This window comes from Chionomys nivalis, chromosome 8 (genome assembly GCF_950005125.1).
Source record: "Chionomys nivalis chromosome 8, mChiNiv1.1, whole genome shotgun sequence".
In the NCBI taxonomy this organism is placed as follows: Eukaryota; Metazoa; Chordata; class Mammalia; order Rodentia; family Cricetidae; genus Chionomys; species Chionomys nivalis.
This window is the reverse complement of record NC_080093.1, coordinates 91,626,220-91,642,664: the sequence shown is the minus strand read 5'-3', so window position 1 is coordinate 91,642,664 and position 16,445 is coordinate 91,626,220. Positions and strand designations below refer to the sequence as shown.

General features: G+C 47.3%; 1 protein-coding gene across 1 annotated transcript; it reads left to right on the top strand.

The window, feature by feature from the left end:
* Nucleotides 1-5,187: 5,187 nt before the first annotated feature.
* On the top strand, nt 5,188-16,103 carry Cckbr (cholecystokinin B receptor). The gene is made up of 5 exons (XM_057778253.1): nt 5,188-5,667; nt 12,450-12,701; nt 12,855-13,104; nt 13,402-13,571; nt 13,790-16,103. Exons 1-5 carry the CDS (start codon nt 5,517-5,519, stop codon nt 14,320-14,322), a joined length of 1,356 nt encoding a protein of 451 aa, XP_057634236.1. The 5' UTR covers nt 5,188-5,516; the 3' UTR covers nt 14,323-16,103.
* The last annotated feature ends 342 nt before the right edge of the window (nt 16,104-16,445 follow it).

Here is a 16,445-nt window from a genome sequence, read left to right as displayed (position 1 = left end):
GAAGAGCAAACACAGAGGATTCCCAACATCAACTTCGAGCCTACACATGCACACACACGCACACACACACACACACAAGTCTGACAATCTGGCATTCTATCCCTGAAATCCACATAAAGGGGGAAGAAGGAAGCCTAATCTACAAAATTGTCCTCTGATCTCTACATTTGTGCCATGCTATAAGCACACACACACACACCCCACACACATCATAAACACATGTGCACACACAATAATAATGATTAATAAAATACAGCTTAAAAGAAAAACAATACAACCTGCCATGTAACGTAGCTACAGGACTCCAGGATGTATACTGAAGTGACTCCATGTCCGACCATGGATTCTTGCACATTCATGCTTATATCACAACCGCAGAAAAGTGGATTCTTTCTGTATGCTCATCAAAAGATGGATGATAATAAAATCGCAGAGCCTGTACACAATGGAACTCTAGAGGTAAACACAAATGAAATTTGCAGGAAAGTGAATGATGTTAGAAAATACTACATTAAGCCAGGTAACTCAGAAAGACAAAAAAATATAAAATATTGTTTCATATGCAGATCCTAGCATACAATGTTTGTGTGTGGATCTAAGTGGATATGTGTTTACAGGAGACCATGCGAGCAGAGGAAGTGCTGAGAAGTGGGGGAGGGCTTAGGGCACAATGACATGAAATCAAAAAGAAGGCTAAAAGGGGTTGGAAAAGGAGGTCAGGGGATATGGGAGAAGAAGCTCACAGGGGAATTAACAAAAATAACTTTTAAATGCCCAAATGAAGCCTAATGCTATATATGCTCATTTAAAATTCCTAAAACAAAATAATCATAAATTTAAAAATAATATGAGGCCTAAATTTATAGTTCTCTGTGAGAGGAAAGGAATCCATCAAAAGTAACCTGCCTGGAACACAGTTTCTGTTACAGTTTTTATTCAGCTACTAGAAGTCTTAGAGACTTATTTTCTAATTCCCTTCTCTCACCCTCTACCTACAAACACTCTAAATGCTGCCTTCTTGCTTCATGGACAGTTTTTAGGTCCTTCTTCTGCACGATCTCTATGACTTTAATAAGTCATTACCGTGCCCATCTGAATTGGTGCTTTGACATGAGCTAATGCTGCAATCGTTCCAATGCCCGTATCCTTCTGGTATGGCTTATGGTGGTCTCCACTTGCCACCCCCTCCTCCCCTGGAAGGTGTGGCCACTTTTCCCCAGCAGATGCAGCAGGTTATAATGAATTTAGTGGCTTAACGCCAGTCATTTATTAGCTCCTAATGCTGTTGGCCAGAAGTCTGCCCAGCGTGGCTGAATTCTCTGTCTAGGGTATCACAAGCTGTCATTTACAATGAAATATATTCCAGAGATTCCAGGAAGAACTAAAAGCCTTGGTATTTCACTGACTGCCGTAGGGTAACTGCTCTCAGCTAGAGATAACTTTCGGGTCCTTGTTCTGTGTCCTCCTGAATTCTCTAGCTTGTAACAGTGGTTGTCATTTCTTCAGAGGGTTCCCCTCTCTCTGCAATCAGCAGTATGTTGAGGGGTGGAGAGATGGTTCAGCAGTTAAGAGTACAGTAAGCCCTTCTAGAGGACCAGAGTTCAGTTCTCAGCAACTACACTCACAACTGCCTATAACTCCAGTTCAGGGACCCAACAAACCTTCTAGCCTCCACAAACATCCACATACATGTGACAATGTGACGCATACACATAAAGACACACAATGCACATAAGTAAAAATTTAAAATTCAATCTTTAAAGTCATTAGTGTACCAAGTTGGGTATGGTAGCTATGTTAGTTAGGTTTCTGTTGCTGTGCTAAAACACCATGGCCAAAAGCAACTTGAGGAGGAAATGTTTTTGTTTTTGTTTTTGTTTTGACTTGCATGTCCACATCACAGTCCATTGTCAAAGTAAGTTAGGGCAGGATCTCAAAGCAGGAACCTGGGAGCAGATCTGAAGTGTGGAGCCCATGGAAGAACACTGCTTAATGACTTGCTCACCCGTGGTTTGCTTATAATCCCAGGACCACCTTCCCAGGAGGTGGTAATACTCACAGTAGGCTGGGCCCTCCCATATTGATCATGAAGCAGGAAATATCTGATAGTCTTGCCTACAGGCAATCTGATGAAATCACTTTCGCATTGGAGTCCCTCTTCCCAGATAACCCTAGCTTATGGTAAAGTTAGCAAAACAAAAACAAAACAAAACACATAACCAAAAACTAGGACAGTGGTACAGGCCTGTAATTCCAGCACTGGGGAAGTGAATGCAAGAAGATCAGGAGTTCAAAGTCATTCTCAGCTACATAGTGAGTTCCAGGCCAACTGGGGCTACATGAGACCCTATTTCAACATGCACTTCCTTCTTCAAGTATCTGGTTTCTGCTGTTGTCGGTCCAACCAGGGAAAACTCATGGCTGTTACAGGACCTGTATGATTTGATTAGGACTGCCTGGATAATTTCTGCATTTTTGAGAGCAACTAACTAGTGACATTGATTCCACCTGCAAAATCTCTGTTCTCCCATACTATAGTCATGTAGTTCATACCTCACTGTAGTCTCTGGGCCAGTTATACAAGGGTGAACATGATTAGCCATCACCCGCCAAGAGAATCAGGAAAACGTCCTTGGTAAATGCTACTCTACATGTGATCAGATAGATAGGTAGGAAATGAGAACCTTCCAGAAAGCATATACCAAATCCGTATGACTAGGAAATACATAGCAAAAGGTGGGAGGAGACACTCAGGGAAGACCAATGTGTGTTCAGCAGAAGGAATAAAAACTACAGAAACACAGCAGAAACCAGGCCACGCAGGTTTCATAGATCTGATTCCTTCTCTACTAAAAGCAAAGATCAGTAGGTTGGCATAACTACAATGGTATTCTGAACATAGAAGTCTGGACATAAGGAAGAGGATTGGATGTAAAGGGTCACCAACAAAGTGTGGCAGCCATCCTAGGAGCCTGGGATTGTAGTAGCACAAGAGACTGTTGATACAAGCAGAGTCGTTCAGTAGCTAAAATCAACAGGACTTTGTGATTGATTGAATGTGGGAGCGATGTAGCTCTATCCTCCAGGAAGCAGACTCTCAAACAGAGATCACTGTGAAGGATGTTTACTAAGAAGTACTCTTGAAGTCAACACCTGTGCAAGAGGGGATGGAAATAGGACTAGGCAAAGGGAGAGGCTGAGCAGCAATCCAGACCCAGCAGAATCCTCAACCACCCTCAAAGGAGGAGCTGGGGTGTTGTAAACAGATATTCCTTCAGTGGCATGAGGAAATGGGCTCTTTCCCTTCTGCTGATGGATCATTGGATGCGTGACACAGGAAGAGTTTGTGATGTTGAAGGTACTCTGCTCTGACAATTTCTGGAGGGGACTGATTCTTGAGCACTGTCTTCTAGGCAATGAATCTTTTCTTTTTGAGGAATCTGGACTTTGTTTCACAAGGTCCATTACAGGGGTGGAGGAGCGTGGAGGATAAGGATGATTTTATGTGTATGAGTGTTTTGTCTACACATATTTATTTACACCACATAAGTGTCTGTTGCCCACAAAGTCCAGAAGAGCAATGGATCTCTTGGAACTGGAGTTGAGAATCACCTTATCTGTGCTGGGAACCATGCCCCAGGTCCTCTGCAAGAGTAGCTGGTGCTTGCTCTTAATAGTTGAACCATATCCCCAAGCCTAATTCCTAAACTTTCAATTTGTGCACCTTAATGTTCATATGTAGGACTGTGAATTGCAATCTCTGGTTTATTTAGTGAAATCCCCACTATAGTGGGAGGTCTTCAGGGATAGACTAGCTGCATGGAAAATAGTGTACAGTCCCATAATTGATACCTAGACACATGGTTTGTTGGATAAGTGAATGCAATCTACATTTATTTCCATCTTTCTCTCCCCCTGTATTTCCTTTGTCCCCTTGTTCTTCAATGCTACCGTCACCCAGTGTGGGAAAATTCATCGGATTATCAGAGATACCACCTGTGCTGGAGCTGAACAAACAGCACATCAAGTTCCTCTGATCCAGGGCTCTCAGAAGAGCAAGGGAGACAGCGGAGCACGGGGGAGTGGGTGATGACATCCCAGGTTCAACCCTTCCTCCAGTGCTTCATCCCTTATGAACTCGGCGGTGCCTGGTCAGGTCCTCGGCAAAGCAGTCAAAGGATACTAACTCTCAATTCCCCATATATCCAGACTCCACCCAACTCGAATCCCCTCTTCCACTGAATGGCACTCCCACCCCCACACTTCTGACGGTCGCTTTGGGAGTCCAAATGATGATACTTTATCTCATACTGGAATTTCTTTGGAATGGGAAAGAATGAAAGGAACAATACTGAAAAAAAAAGAGGAGGCCAGGCCTGCCTCAGGAAGCTGAGTCTGCTCAGTCTTGTGCTCCACACGCACCTCCTGCTTTGTTCCCTCCTGCTACACATCAGTGACCCAGTCCTTTTCCGGCCCCCTCTCGTGGGAACCCAGCACCCTACACCGGTGCTGCACCTGTGCTAAGGGCAAACAGGGAGCATCAGCGTTTCGGGTGCAGATGGACGCTGCCTAGAGACCAAGCTGCCTGCTCCCTATCGTTCACCTGGGTCAGCACCAGGACTAGAACCCTACTACACCTCAATTTAGTTCATTTAGTGTGGTGCAGTTCTCACATCCATTCCCAGACGCCTCCACTGCCCTAGTCAACTCTAACTCGAGACAGGCTTTTACTGTGTACAGTCTCCGTTGTGAGCAACTGCGGCTCTCCCGACCCTTCTGGAAGCCCTGGAGCAGAAGCTTAGGTTTTGGGTTTCAGATAGAAAATGGGGTGGTCCGAGGCAGAAGCTGGGGCTATCCCAGCCCTCACAAAGAGTTGCAGAGAGAGCTAAGGTAGTGAGTGATCTGTGGTGATTACTGCAGCCACTGTGGCAGAGCACGGTAACTGCGGCTCCAGGCGGGCTAACGCACCTGCTCTGTAGTGTGGGATCCTGGGGCAGAAACAGTATTACCACCGCCACTTCCACATTTTCTAAACCACCAAAGAAAGATGTTGGGTCCCACAGCAGCAGCTACTCACTCCTCCAGTCGTGCAGTCCCCTCAGCAGACGCGCGCAGGCGCCCGTGTACACACACACACACACACACTCGAATTTCCAGAACTAGAGGCAGTGGTATGAGAGGTGGGCAGGAAAGACATCTCTAAGAGAAGACTGGAGAACCTAGCGCGGGGGCGAGCCTGGAGAGCAGTCACCCAGGAGCGCGCGTGGAACTCTGGAGCGGGGGCGGTGCGCCAAGTGTCACCTGGTGGGACAAAAGCCGCCCAGACAGAGCCTGGGACCGGCTGGAGTCAAGGCAAGGCTGGTGGAAAGTGGAGGGATAGGAGACAGGGCAGGGGGAGGGAACCAAGAGGGGCGGGTGATGTAGTGGGCGGAAGCCTGAGCCACCAGCGCTTCGGGGCCAGGTGCAACGGGGGTTGTAGCCCACTTGACCGAGCTGAGTGGGACTTCACGGGGACCATGGACCTGCTCAAGCTGAATCGCAGTATACAGGGACCGGGAACCGGGCCGGGTTCCTCCCTGTGCCGCCCAGGTGTCCCCCTCCTCAACAGTAGCAGCACCGGGAACCTCAGCTGCGAGCCCCCTCGCATCCGCGGAACCGGGACCAGAGGTGGGTGCCTCCCTAAAACCCTCTCACTGCACCCCATAGCACTAATGAATAACCCTCACGACCTCTACACTGTCAACTGCCCATTGCTTTCCCTTGTAGTACTTCCTCGCCTTACACAGTTCCCTCCAATCCACACACTGTGCCCCCAAGCTCTTACAACTCTGTCACACCTCCACAGCACCTGGTTCAGAGCCCTGGCCTCTTACTTCCTCTGCTATACCTGTGACTATTGTTAATCCCCAAGCTCAGCACCCCACAGCCGCGAAGCAAGGACCTCTCCTTGCCAGTAGGTCTAGCTCTTTTCCTTTAACATACAGTTCGTAGAGCCAGCACTGGAGAGAGAGAGGGAGAGAGAGAGAGGGAGAGAGAGGAGAGAGAGAGAGACCTGTAAAAGAAAGAAAAAGCAGGAGAGTGTGTCAGTGAGGAGGGCTGGAGCTCTCTGGACTGCCTGGATGGGAGTCTGGAGTTGTAATCTGTCCCCCACCCCAGCCTTCCCAAGAAAAGACTGTCTGAATTTAGCCGGCACTAGGGAATGCTGCCTTTCTTGTTTCTATTTGCCCCAAAATTCCTCTGCTCCCAAAGTCAAGCCCTTCATCTATTTCCATGCCTCTTCTGTTTTTCTGAAGGTCTTGGAGTCCCTTCCAAAGACTCCCAAGTGTCCCCTCTTCTTATGTCTCATTTTCCTGGAGCCACCTTCCCTTTGCATCAGTCTCATCCCTTATGTCACCGGCATCCCTTCCCACTGCCTTCACTCATCCTGTCTTTAAAGTGACTCTCTCCCTCCTCCCATCAGCAAACGTCTTCAGTGCTTCAATGAACGTTTTAAGATGCATTTCCCCCTCCCCGTGCCCATATGTACTTTCAGTGTTTAATGAACACTTGCTAGGGTAAGTGCTGGGGACACCGATATGAACTAGACACGATCTGCGTCTCATCATCGGTCTGCAGTCAAGTACACAGGGACCAAGACCACTGGAAATCCCACCAAAGGGTCTGATTGAAATATGGACAGCCAAGGGAGATGGGGTCTGATAACCTTGCCAAGGGTGCAGCCTGGGAGCTTGGGTTCTGTAAACAGAAAGGGAAAGAGTTGGAGTCTGTGTTCGAGAAAGAAACGTTGGAATAAATTATAATCCGCATAATTACTTACCCCATAAAACAGCCCATGCTTTCTCCGTCTGGCTGTTACCCGCTGTCACTTCAAATATTTCATTCAGGAGATATTTACTGAAGCAGAAACTGCGCTAGGCAACAAGGATATGAGGGTAACACACTGACACAATCCTACTTCATGGAGCTCTGAGTTTATAGGGAAATAGACAGGTAAGCAAGGAACACCTCCAGTCTGCCCTGCTCTTGGGAATCAAGATTGCTTTCCTGGGGTGGTGAGACATGGGTTTAAGCAGAAAACTATAGCACACAGAGAGCTAAGTGAAGGAGCAGAAGAAGCACAAAGTGTCTTAGGTAAAGACATGCTGTCTAAAAAACTCCAAGTTTAAGCCCATGGCAGATTTGTTCAGCACAATATAGTTTTTGAATGGCTGGAACATGTACCATTAAAGGTACATAATCAACACTCAGGCTGGACCAGCCTGGAGTATTATTTATGGAAAGCTTTATAGCCCTTGCAAGAGTGTAGCATTGGGATCTACTGAAGGATTCAATAGTGCTTCCAGGGTTAGTTGTGTTGTGTCGAGAATGGATGGGCAGATGAGATGGAATGCAGAAGGATACTTTAGAAAGCTATTACATTACACAGATCTGGCTGAAAGATGATGCTAACACAGAGGTACTGGCGGAGGGGATGAAGAGAAGTGGATGGATTTGAGAGCCACTTCTGGAAATGGAATCAACAGACCCTGATGATCAATTAGAAGTAGAGAGGGTGGATGAGGTCAAGGAATAACATCCAGTTTCTGGTTTGGGAAAACTGAAAGGATGCAGATGACATATCAAGATAATCAAGGAGGGGCTGGATATGCACTTCATATTAGAGCCCTTGCCTAGCTACTGCAAGGCCCTGGATTCAGTCCCCAGCAACAAGGGAGCAGAAGTAGCTTTGGAAGAGGGGATTACTATAAACTCAGTTTGAAGTCCATAGAGTTCAAATACTGATGGCTAACTCACCAATGCAGCTGAGTACAGAGATCTAGAACTTACCTTGGAGAGCTGAGCTGTAAATACAGCCTTGAAAAGTCTTCACCTAGAGGGAGAACTGGAAACCATAGGAACAGGAAAGAAAAATCTTTTTTAAAAAACATTGTATAAGACGAGAACAGGGAAGCTGACACGGGCCCCTACGGAAGGCTGTCATTTAAAGGCAAAGCAGAGGGAGGAGATTCCATGAAGAGTGAAATGAATCAGAAACAGTAGCTGTGTCATTGCAGAAAGGAGAGGAGAGTCTTGACTGAGGTGGAGTAGGCGATGCTAAATATTGCCACGACGAGTCAGAGATGAACAAAACACAATGGGGTTGCTCAGACGCAATAACTAGTTCTTAGGAGAATATGTGGAAACCGAGACCTGACTCAAAGTGGGCTATGGGAAGGAATAGCAAGAAGTGAACAAGAGTAGTTAGGTAAAATGTCCAAGAAGTAGGGGTGCTGGGAGAAAGAGAAATAGGGCAGTGATAGAAATCTTGTGGGGTTGCAGAAGAGTAGGCTGTAGCCGAGCTTTACTGCCCCCCCCCACACACACACACACTTTAGAAACAGGCTGTAGCCGAGCTTTACTGCCCCCCCACACACACACACACACTTTAGAAACAGGGTCTCATTTGTTGCCCAGGCTGATCTCAAAATGGCAATTCCAAGCTTTTTTCTGCAGATTTGCTATATCCTGGGCATTTAAAAGTAGGGAAGAATCAAGAGATATTTAAAGGTTCTCATGCAAGGGAGGGCAGCGAGTAGAGGAGGGTCGCTGAAGGAGCAAGATGCTCAGTGATTCAGAGCCCAAGGGCAAGGACAACCTCATTTATCTGGATGCTGTTGCTTGGACACATCAGGTTGTTATGCAGGTGTGCAGACACGCCATGCAAAGAGCGCTGGCCGGTCTCACTGAAATAGTACCCCACAGACGCACACGTCACCTGGCTCACTACTACGTTGCCGAGAGAAATGTGGATGCTGCGCACTTTATTTTTAGGCAAATCTGAGACTTCGCCATTACCGCACATGCTGTCCAGAGTAAAACAGGTGACACCCACCCTCAGTGTTGTCCGCAGTCATTTCGAGGTGGTTTGTCTGTCACATGCTACTCTTGTTTTATAATCACCTACAAAATAGCACATCTTCCCCATGGCTGTGTAAGTAAACCTTCTCAAGATATTCCCCAGGAAATCATGCAGTGTCATTCATCAGCACTCAGACATTTTCAGCAAAGACTCGGATAGTCTCTGTGTTCAGTCAGGCTCTCAGCTATTTCACACAATCAAGATTAACATCTTAACTGAGCTAGACGTGTTAGCACCTGACATTTATACTCACTTAAATAGTGCCCACACGTCTTGGCTAACGCTACCACCTCCTCAGTCAGAACCGCCGTCCTGTGATTATTCCCCCATTCACATACAGATCTCTGCGTACAAGCCGTGCTTCCTGAAGATGTCATCTGCACACTGAAGTGTTTGTTACTTAGTGTTGGTTATCATTTTTGCTTACTCCACTGTCATCACAGTTACTCGGGTGTTCTTTAAACTTAAACACAGCCTATATTCAATTTGATATTACCAGTTATTACTCAAATAAATAAGGGCCACCTTCACCTACCTCTATATTACTCTCAAGCTCTAAGGCATTACTGTGTTCTGCTATTGCCAATTCACCATTGCATATGACCTCTGCTTACTTGCTCCATGCCACTGACACTTGGGTGTGTCTCATGCACCCAGGTATTCCCCCAAGTTAGTTGAACCCTACCCATGCTCACCACACATATATACACTAGTATTACACTGATGTCTCTGTTCACGAGAAACCAAATACAGCACACCAGGTGAAGGCATTGGCTGCATTAGTTTCTGTGAAGTTTTTCTTAGAAAACCCTGTTTTGTTTTTTTGTTGATAAGCTATCATGTACCCTAGGCTAGTCTTGAACTTATGATCCCCTGTCTCCAAGGACTACAAGCATGTGGCACCACATCTGGTTTAGAGGGTGCTGGGGATCAAACCCTAGGCTTAGGACATGCTAGGAAAGCACTCTACCCACTGGACCACATCCTCAGCTTAAGCCTATCATTTGCTTTAGATGTTGTCTGGATCCTTGTGCTCATGCTTCTCTGCCATTATCTGGATGATCACACACACACACACACGCACACACACGCACTAATAAACACACACACTCTCTCACATACATGCACACATGCTCACACACGTCCATGCACTCACGCACATGTACACACACGCACACACACACTCACACACATGTACTCACGCACATGAACGCACACATGCACACGCATACACACTCACACACATACTCTCACACACGCACGCACTAATAAACACACACATTTACAATCTCACATACTCTTTCGCAATGTTCACACGCATTTGCTATACAATTGCTGGTCATGCTTATTATAACTTTAATGTCTTTTTTCCAGAAAATTCCAAGTATATTTAGAATTTCATAAAGGGGAAGCCTAGCTTCATCTTTTTGGGCCACCACTAGGTCAAGAGCACACATAGGGTGTATATCGACTGCATGAATGGGTGTGACAGTTTTTAGGTACTTGTGTAGTTCAAAGTGCTACACAGCCTGAAGTGTAGTAATTAATGTTAAGGTGGGTAGAGACAGAAGAAAGTGAACTTGGAGAAAACAAAGATGCAAAAAAGGCAATCTGCTTTGCCCCCTCCCTCCGGGGTCCAAGGGCCTCTCTGACAAAGATCTTCCAGTGTTTATTTATTGTCTCTGCACACACACACACACACACACACACCTCATGCACTTCAAATTTGCCAGACACAAGCCTTTCATAATCTGTCCCTGTGAAAAGAACATAATTCAAGTCAGTAATACACCAGTAACTGTAACACTCAGGAGGTAGAGGCAGTAGGATCTCTGTGAGTTCATGGCCAGTCTGATCTACATAGAGAACTCCTGGACAGTCAGGACTACATAAAGAGACCCTGTCAAAAAGAAGAAGAGGAGAAGAACAGGAAGAAGAAGAAGAAAAGAAGGAGGAGGAGGAGGTTTGAAAAATAGGCATACAAAAGCAAGAGTACTGCATCAAAATCATCCTGTCACCTGCAGTTGGTCCATCAAGGCCCTCCAGTGTGTGTTTCCTAAGATACACTGGAAGAAAAGGGAAGTACAACAGAGTGAGGTGCCATGATGGAATAGAGACTGGGGCAAAGAGGAGTTCAGATTGGGAGAAGAAAAAAATAGTGTGTTGAATGGTTGAACCCTAAGGCAGCAAGACATTTCAGACACCCCGAGATCGAAGCAAGTAATGTTAGTGCTAAGTCCTGTAGGGTGTGTGTGTGTGTGTGTGTGTGTGTGTGTGTGTATACATTCGTGCAAGCAAAATAGGGAATCAGGTTCCCAATATCCACGATCAGGAATTACAGACAGTTGTGAGCCAACCAGCATAGAAATGCTCTTTATAGCTAAGCCTGCTCTCCAGTCCCCTGTTTGAGGATTTCTAATAAATAGAGCTTATTTATTATCTAATAAATAGAATAACCTCTAAATCAGCTAGTTATCATTATGAGCCAGTAATCCAGTTTGAAAACTAAGCCAAGAGGCAGCTAAGAGAAGCAAGCTGGGCAGTTAAGAAAGAGAGGCTGTACCTCTGAACCCCTCCTACTCCCACAGTGTAGGAGGCTTTCTGTCTTCAAGTTCCTATCTCCCTGACACTGAGGCAGTGGGTATGGATGACTCAGTCCACTCCAATTCAATCCAGTTTTGTCAGGTTTGCATGTTTATGATACAAAGGTCCAAAGATGAATCTATCTCCCCATAGACAACGACACAAATGAATTGGTCACCTTTCTAGCCCTTCTGACTCACCCAGCAGCACTGGTCTCCCCTGGGGCTCCTATAGCGTCTTGAACATCTCTCAAACTCACTTCCTATCATACTGTGTGGCAATTACCTCTTTAAGTGTCTCAGATTCCCTCTCTACTGTCAGCTCTCGAATGGCAGTCACCTCTTTGTCCCCAGAACCTGACACAAAGGAAGTCCTCTGCAAATGTTTACTGAGTAAGACCGAATCTTTGGAGAACGTTAAAGCACAATGTGGAGAGGAAAACAAGGGCTCTACTAAATGTATAGGGAATATGGAACACGCAGGGGTCAAAGAGTAGGAGATTAGCTCCAAATGAGGTGCTCAGGATAGCCTTTGCAAAACAGTGGCAATCACTCTGATTCTTGGTAGATGAGGAATTTATAGGCATTTACCAGATTTGGGAAATGTTTGTGTTTGGGGTGGAAGCAGGGGGGTTATGAAGAGTTTTCATTCCAAGGCTGAGAAGTCAGCTTAAGAAGGAGTCACGAGTGCTCGTGGTGCAGGCAAGAAACTGAGTCATCAAGAGACTGGAGTGGATGCAGTGCTGAGAGGATGAGACAGCCCTGAAGGAGGGGCTGTGGACGGCACACAGCAGTGAATGGCTTTTCTCTTCTTTTAGTTGGGAAGGGGCTGGTTTGGTTTTGTTTTCTGTTTATTTGTATTTTGGGGAACACAGACACGATCCAACATGGTTTGGGGTGAAGTGGGGTTGGGGGTCTGGATGAATGGAACTCAAATCCTCCTACAGCCACCTCTCTCTTCTGCCTAGAACTGGAACTGGCCATTAGAGTCACCCTTTACGCGGTGATCTTTCTCATGAGTGTTGGAGGAAACGTGCTCATCATTGTGGTCCTGGGACTGAGCAGGCGCCTGAGAACTGTCACCAATGCCTTCCTGCTCTCCCTGGCAGTCAGTGACCTCCTGCTGGCTGTGGCTTGCATGCCCTTCACACTCCTGCCCAACCTCATGGGCACATTTATCTTCGGCAGCGTCATCTGCAAGGCCGTTTCCTACCTCATGGGTAGGTGAGACAAACATCTCCGCCTTGGCCCTCTCCCTTCTTAAAGTACTTGGCAAATACAAGGGTTTTTCCTGATGAGGGTGGAGGAAATCACAGCGGTGAGCGTGCAGTGTGTGTGTTCCCAACGTGATCATTTCCTCTCATGTTGCTTAGGGGTGTCAGTGAGTGTGTCCACGCTAAATCTCGTGGCCATCGCCCTGGAGCGGTACAGCGCCATCTGCAGACCACTGCAAGCACGGGTGTGGCAGACCCGCTCCCATGCAGCGCGGGTGATCTTAGCCACGTGGCTACTGTCTGGACTGCTTATGATCCCTTATCCTGTATACACCGCAGTGCAGCCAGTGGGGCCTCGAGTGCTGCAGTGCGTGCATCGCTGGCCCAGTGCGCGTGTCCGCCAGACCTGGTGAGGGCACCCACCACACTATCTTAGGAAGTCCTTTTCCCACCTTCCTCAGATGCTTACACCCCTTCCCCAGAGCAGTCCTCCAGCTCCAGGAAGTTTCCTTCCAAGCCCCGTTCTACACTCCCACATTTGGAATTCCAATTTGGGGTCCCTCGCTAGTCTATCGCCCTTCCCAGCGGCATCCCCAGAGCCTACCCACCCCTTCCTTGATCAGCTGGCCACAGGCCAGTTTTTGCCTCTTCCTTTACCTGTAACTGGCCGCACAGGAGACATTATTGGTCTGTATTATGTCCCCAGGTCAGTACTTCTGCTAATGCTTTTGTTCTTCGTCCCGGGCGTGGTTATGGCTGTGGCCTACGGGCTCATCTCTCGCGAGCTTTACCTTGGCCTTCGCTTTGATGGTGACGATGGTGAGATCCAAAGCCGGGTCCGAAACCAAGGATCCCTGCCGGGTGGAGCAGCACCAGGTGGGTGAAAAGGTGAAATGCACAAGGGGCAGAGCTTTGGACATGGACATGACCTCCTTAGTGGGTGGATCCGAAAGAAGTGTAGAAAGGAGATGGGAAATCAGGGTAAAAGCCGTGGGGAAGGGGCGTCGAGTGGATGCTGGGCTGCAATTTAAGAGGACTTTGTCTTCTGCTTTGATCGCACCCTCTGTGCTCTATGCTTTATGCTCTGTGTTCAGGGCCTGTCCATCAGAACGGGGCTTGCCGGCCTGAAACTAGCCTGGCTGGGGAAGATAGTGATGGCTGCTACGTGCAACTTCCGCGTTCTCGACTGGAGATGACTGCGCTGACCACTCCCACTCCTGGGTCAGGCCCTGGCCCTCGGCCCAACCAGGCCAAGCTGCTGGCTAAGAAACGGGTAGTGAGAATGCTGCTGGTGATTGTTGTGCTTTTCTTCCTGTGTTGGCTGCCAGTGTACAGCGCCAACACGTGGCGCGCCTTCGATGGCCCAGGGGCACATCGAGCCCTCTCAGGGGCCCCAATCTCTTTCATCCACTTGCTGAGCTACGCCTCTGCCTGTGTCAATCCCCTGGTCTACTGTTTCATGCACCGCCGCTTTCGCCAGGCCTGCCTGGATACATGTGCCCGCTGTTGCCCACGGCCTCCACGAGCTCGCCCCCGGCCTCTTCCGGATGAGGATCCTCCTACTCCCTCCATCGCTTCACTGTCCAGGCTAAGCTATACCACCATCAGCACACTGGGACCTGGATGAGGGGTTGAGGGAATGGAGGGTAAGACAGGACACACGATCCCTATAAACAGAACCATCCAAACACATAAGAAACACACCATGACTCACCCAGGTGGACGCCCAGCAGCATGGATAGCCGCCTACACACAGAAAGTGTTATCTTTGCTGCCCCACCTGCCACAGACTGGAGTCTCAACAAGCAAGGAGGCACACTTCTGATAGGGGACGGAGTCCCACCCTAGACACCTGGCACCGACCCCACTGGATAGACAATCACAGTGTCTGTAGCAGTGAATTTTCACTGCACAAGGGGACTCTGACAACGACTGACTGGTTCCTCCTGTGCGTAAATTAATGGCACTATTCATTAGTGCCCATACCTAGTGCCAGACTAACCTAGGACATTGCAGACTGTCCCCAGTTTGACCTCATCATTACCTTCATCACCCAGCACTGAAAATATCAATAGGCCTAAGCACATACCTTCCCAACATGCAGACCTTTGAGCAATGAAGAGTCCCCTTATCCCTTTCCATTAGGGACTGTGGCCCCGACCCTCTTCCTTCACCAGACCACTTCTTAAGATAATAAATGATTTAGTGTCCTCTTGGGTGTTCTGAACTTTAGGAGGCAAGTGAGCAGGTGTGGATTGTGTAAAGGCTTCTTCATCTGTTTTCTTCCACGACTACTCAACCCTGTGTCCAACACTGAGCAAAAATGTCTTGGGTATACTCTCACTCGGTTCTCATCTTGGATCTACCCATAGTCCAGTGATGATTCTGGGATCCAGCATGGCAGGTGGGATATTCATGACACTTTATGTTTCCTGAGTATATTCTCCCATTTGATGCCACTGTCAAAGTACTATATCAATGGATGCTTGTTAAACTTTTGATGAAAAGATAGAAGGTGAAAGACTACATAAGACTTAGATTATTCAATGTGTGTTTGAAACGCCAAGAACCAGACTATGGCAGGTACTCGAAAGTTAATTGAAGAGTAGGGTATTTTTATTAAATACTTGATCTGCTTTAGTTTCAGAAACTGGCCAAGATACGGTTGACTAGAAGTGTGTTCAGTAGATGTAGCAACAAAGAGACCTAGGGGTAAGAGGATGGAGTGTAGAACTGGGGGTCAGTGTGAGCCTCCCAACTCAACTTCTCTTTTGACCATAAAACTCATCTAGCCCCAGAGAAAGGCAGAGAACAGCAACCTTATCACTTCATACACACACACGAGAGGGGGGGGGAGAGAGAGAGAACAGAAGCAGATGAGGCAGATGAGGATGATAAGAAGAGGATGGACAAGAATAATCAGAGACAAAATATTGGGAGAAGAGAACTCCTTGATCTTTTATCTAGCAATAGATAGAGAATCGGATGGTTTAGGTTACTGCTGCTGTGATGGACACCGTGACCAAAAGCAAGCTGGGGAGCAAAGGGTTTATTCCGCTTACACTTCCACATCATAGTCCGTCATTAAAGGGACTCAGGACAGGAACTCAAACTGGAACCTAGAGGTAGAAGTTGCTGCTGGGGGCATGGAGGGGTGCTGCTTACTGGCTTGCTCAACATGGCTTGATCAGCCTGACCAGCCCAGGGATGGCACCACCCAGAAATCAATCACTACTTAAGAAAATGCCTGACAGGCTTGCCTACAGCCAGATCTTATGAAGGCATTTTCTTTTCTTCTTTTTAACTTTCTGTTTATTTATTCTTTGTGTCTTTCACATTGTGCCTCTTCATCCTATTCATTTTCCTGTTCCTTCATATCCACCTTCTGCCCTTGAAACCCCCTCCAAATAAAACACAATTTAAGAGAAAAAAAGAAAGGAAATCTTGTCATGGAAGCTGCAGTGTGACGCAGTGAGTCATGCAGTAAACCCTTTTGTCCACGTATCTTTGCTTGCGAGTGTCAGTGAGAAGAGTCATTAGTCTGACTCAAGGCCTCTGGGGTCTGCTACAGTGTTGATGCTGGGCCCTCACTGGGACTTCTCTTGGAAATCCTGTTGCCCTCTGTCGTGGAGGTCCTGCAGCTTTGGGTCTATAGATCTCCTGCAGATCACAGATGGGGTGGATGTAGGGGTGGACCAACTCATAACCTTGGCCTGGTTAGTTGCAGGTTTGGTCTGCCTGCTAACTCTT

Excerpts from the sequence above, each read along its gene's own strand:
- Cckbr (XM_057778253.1), top strand. The coding sequence starts at position 5,517 with ATGGACCTGCTCAAGCTGAATCGCAGTATACAGGGACCGGGAACCGGG. Across the intron at positions 12,702-12,854 it reads GGCCGTTTCCTACCTCATGG|GGGTGTCAGTGAGTGTGTCC; the intron begins GTAGGTGAGACA and ends CATGTTGCTTAG. Across the intron at positions 13,105-13,401 it reads GCGCGTGTCCGCCAGACCTG|GTCAGTACTTCTGCTAATGC; the intron begins GTGAGGGCACCC and ends TTATGTCCCCAG.